This window comes from Elephantulus edwardii, unplaced genomic scaffold (assembly GCF_000299155.1).
Source record: "Elephantulus edwardii isolate Elephantulus edwardi_28Jun2011 unplaced genomic scaffold, EleEdw1.0 scaffold00267, whole genome shotgun sequence".
Classification (NCBI taxonomy): Eukaryota; Metazoa; Chordata; class Mammalia; order Macroscelidea; family Macroscelididae; genus Elephantulus; species Elephantulus edwardii.
This window is the reverse complement of record NW_006400017.1, coordinates 1,067,697-1,069,643: the sequence shown is the minus strand read 5'-3', so window position 1 is coordinate 1,069,643 and position 1,947 is coordinate 1,067,697. Positions and strand designations below refer to the sequence as shown.

The 1,947-nt window shown below is 43.7% G+C and overlaps 1 protein-coding gene across 1 annotated transcript; it reads left to right on the top strand.

Moving 5' to 3' along the window:
- Positions 1 to 260: 260 nt before the first annotated feature.
- Positions 261 to 506, top strand: LOC102845804 (cytochrome c oxidase subunit 7B, mitochondrial-like). Its single transcript, XM_006899761.1, has one exon. It carries the CDS (start codon positions 261 to 263, stop codon positions 504 to 506), a length of 246 nt encoding a protein of 81 aa, XP_006899823.1.
- The last annotated feature ends 1,441 nt before the right edge of the window (positions 507 to 1,947 follow it).

Genomic DNA, 1,947 nt, shown 5'->3' with positions numbered 1-1,947 from the left:
TAGTTGGGTGGGCTTAGCTTAAGATCTTTAACAAGACATTTCAGTGGGCTGCAGTCACCTAGTGGCCAGTCTAGAACGAGGAGGTCCATTGTCAAGGTGGCTCACCCAACCAGCTGTTGGTTCGTTTCCCTGTGGTCTCTCCACAGGGTGTCTTAAAAGTCCTCATAGAGATTTTGTTTTCCAGGAGTCTTTGAAAGGGTACTCTTCAGGATTTTTTCCTAAGAAGCAGCAGCAGTTACCAGAGTTCCATTTACTTCTTCATGATGTTTCTCTTAGCTAAAACCGCAGTAAGTCGTCTTCAAGTTCAAAGCATTAAGCAAATAATGGTAAGACAAAGCCACCAGAAACGTGTACCTGATTTCCATGACAAATATGGTAATGCTGTCTTAGCTATTGGAGCTACTTTCTGTGCTGCTATGTGGGCTTACACAGCAACACAAATTGGGATAGAATGGAACTTATCCCCTTTTGGCAGAGTCACCCCAAAGGAATGGAGAGATCAATAATCAAATCAGCTAGTGGTATAATACTGAATTGTTTCAAAACTAACTTATAATTGATGTTGAGGAAAAGCACTATGTACTCATTAAAATAAGACATTATTGAAGAAATAAAGTACATTTGAAACCCTTAAAAAAAAGTCCTCATAGAATGGCAGCTGATTCTGAACTGAGCAATCCAAGAGACCATCACTTCCACAAGAGTCCATTGGTCACAGCTTGATTCACTGTGAGAAGTAACTACCCAGGGCATGAATACCGGGAGGCAAAGTTCACAGTGGTCCATGGAGACTGGTTATCACAGCCTCCATCTGGAAGCTTATTGTCTCATGTAAAAGAAGGGAGGGAGTTCTTCTAAAAAGCTCCCCTAAGAATCCTCCAGCTCACATTCCCTAAGATTCCGTGGGGCCTAGATTAGGCGACGAGTTCATGTCTTTGATGCAAAGGATGCTGTGGAAAAGAGTATTGTGAGAGGCTGCGTTGTCAATGAGGAAGAAGGGGAAGGAAGGGGACCGTTAAAGAGCAAACATCTTCCACAGAGAGCTAACCACCTCTCAGCCTGAAAGGGTTGTCTCTTGCTACAAGAGTGAGTGAGCACCCACATTCCCTGAGAAAAGGGGTGTAATGTGAGCCTTTGTGTTTGGAAGATCTGAACGTGTTCCCGTGTAGATTTTCAAAGAGGAAAAGAAAATTAATTTCCTGGATCTAAGAAGTGGTAGGTCTAGAAGCTGTCGTACCTGAGGGTTCCTGAGGCTAACAGGCAGCCTAGCCTGCAGGCAGTGCACAGAAGAGAGTTGTCAGCACTGTCAGCTGCAAGCATGAGACCTTAAATTGAAGTCTGGAGATGTTTTCAAAAAGACACATGGTTCCCCAGCACAGCTTTCAGGCTTAGAAATGCAAGGCTTCAAGAGTGACACCATGTGGTCACAAGAAGCAGCAGCAGTTATTCATTATTCCAGGCACGGAAACCTGGCAAGATAATGCAATCAAAGTTCCCTGGATAATTCATGGTTGTCTGAAGGTCCTGGGTTTCATGCTAAAAAGGCAAACGCAAGCTTGAGCGATTAACTGGCAAAACAACAGTTGTGACTATATTGTCAGAAGTCATACAGTTAACCATCAACCAAAACAAACAGTATCAACAAGTCCACGCTTCCTCATGTTATTGTTTTCAGGTGTCCTGGAATTGGTGCTGAATCATAGCAACCCTGTGCACAACAAAGCAAAACACACACTGGTCCTGAACCGTCCTCATGATTGTTGCTATGTTTGAGCCCATTGCTACAGCCCCTGTGGCAATCCATCTAGTATCTTTATGGAAGCATCGTTAGTGGTGCATTGCTTAGAGAAATCAGCTGCTGTGACTCTGTGGAAGAAAATGCTCAGGACCTGCTCCTCCAAAAATTGTTTTTGTTGTGTATCATCGAGTCAGAATTGACCCAAAGCT

What these genes read in the sequence shown, in the direction of transcription:
- LOC102845804 (XM_006899761.1), top strand. Translation starts at nt 261, where the DNA reads ATGATGTTTCTCTTAGCTAAAACCGCAGTAAGTCGTCTTCAAGTTCAA.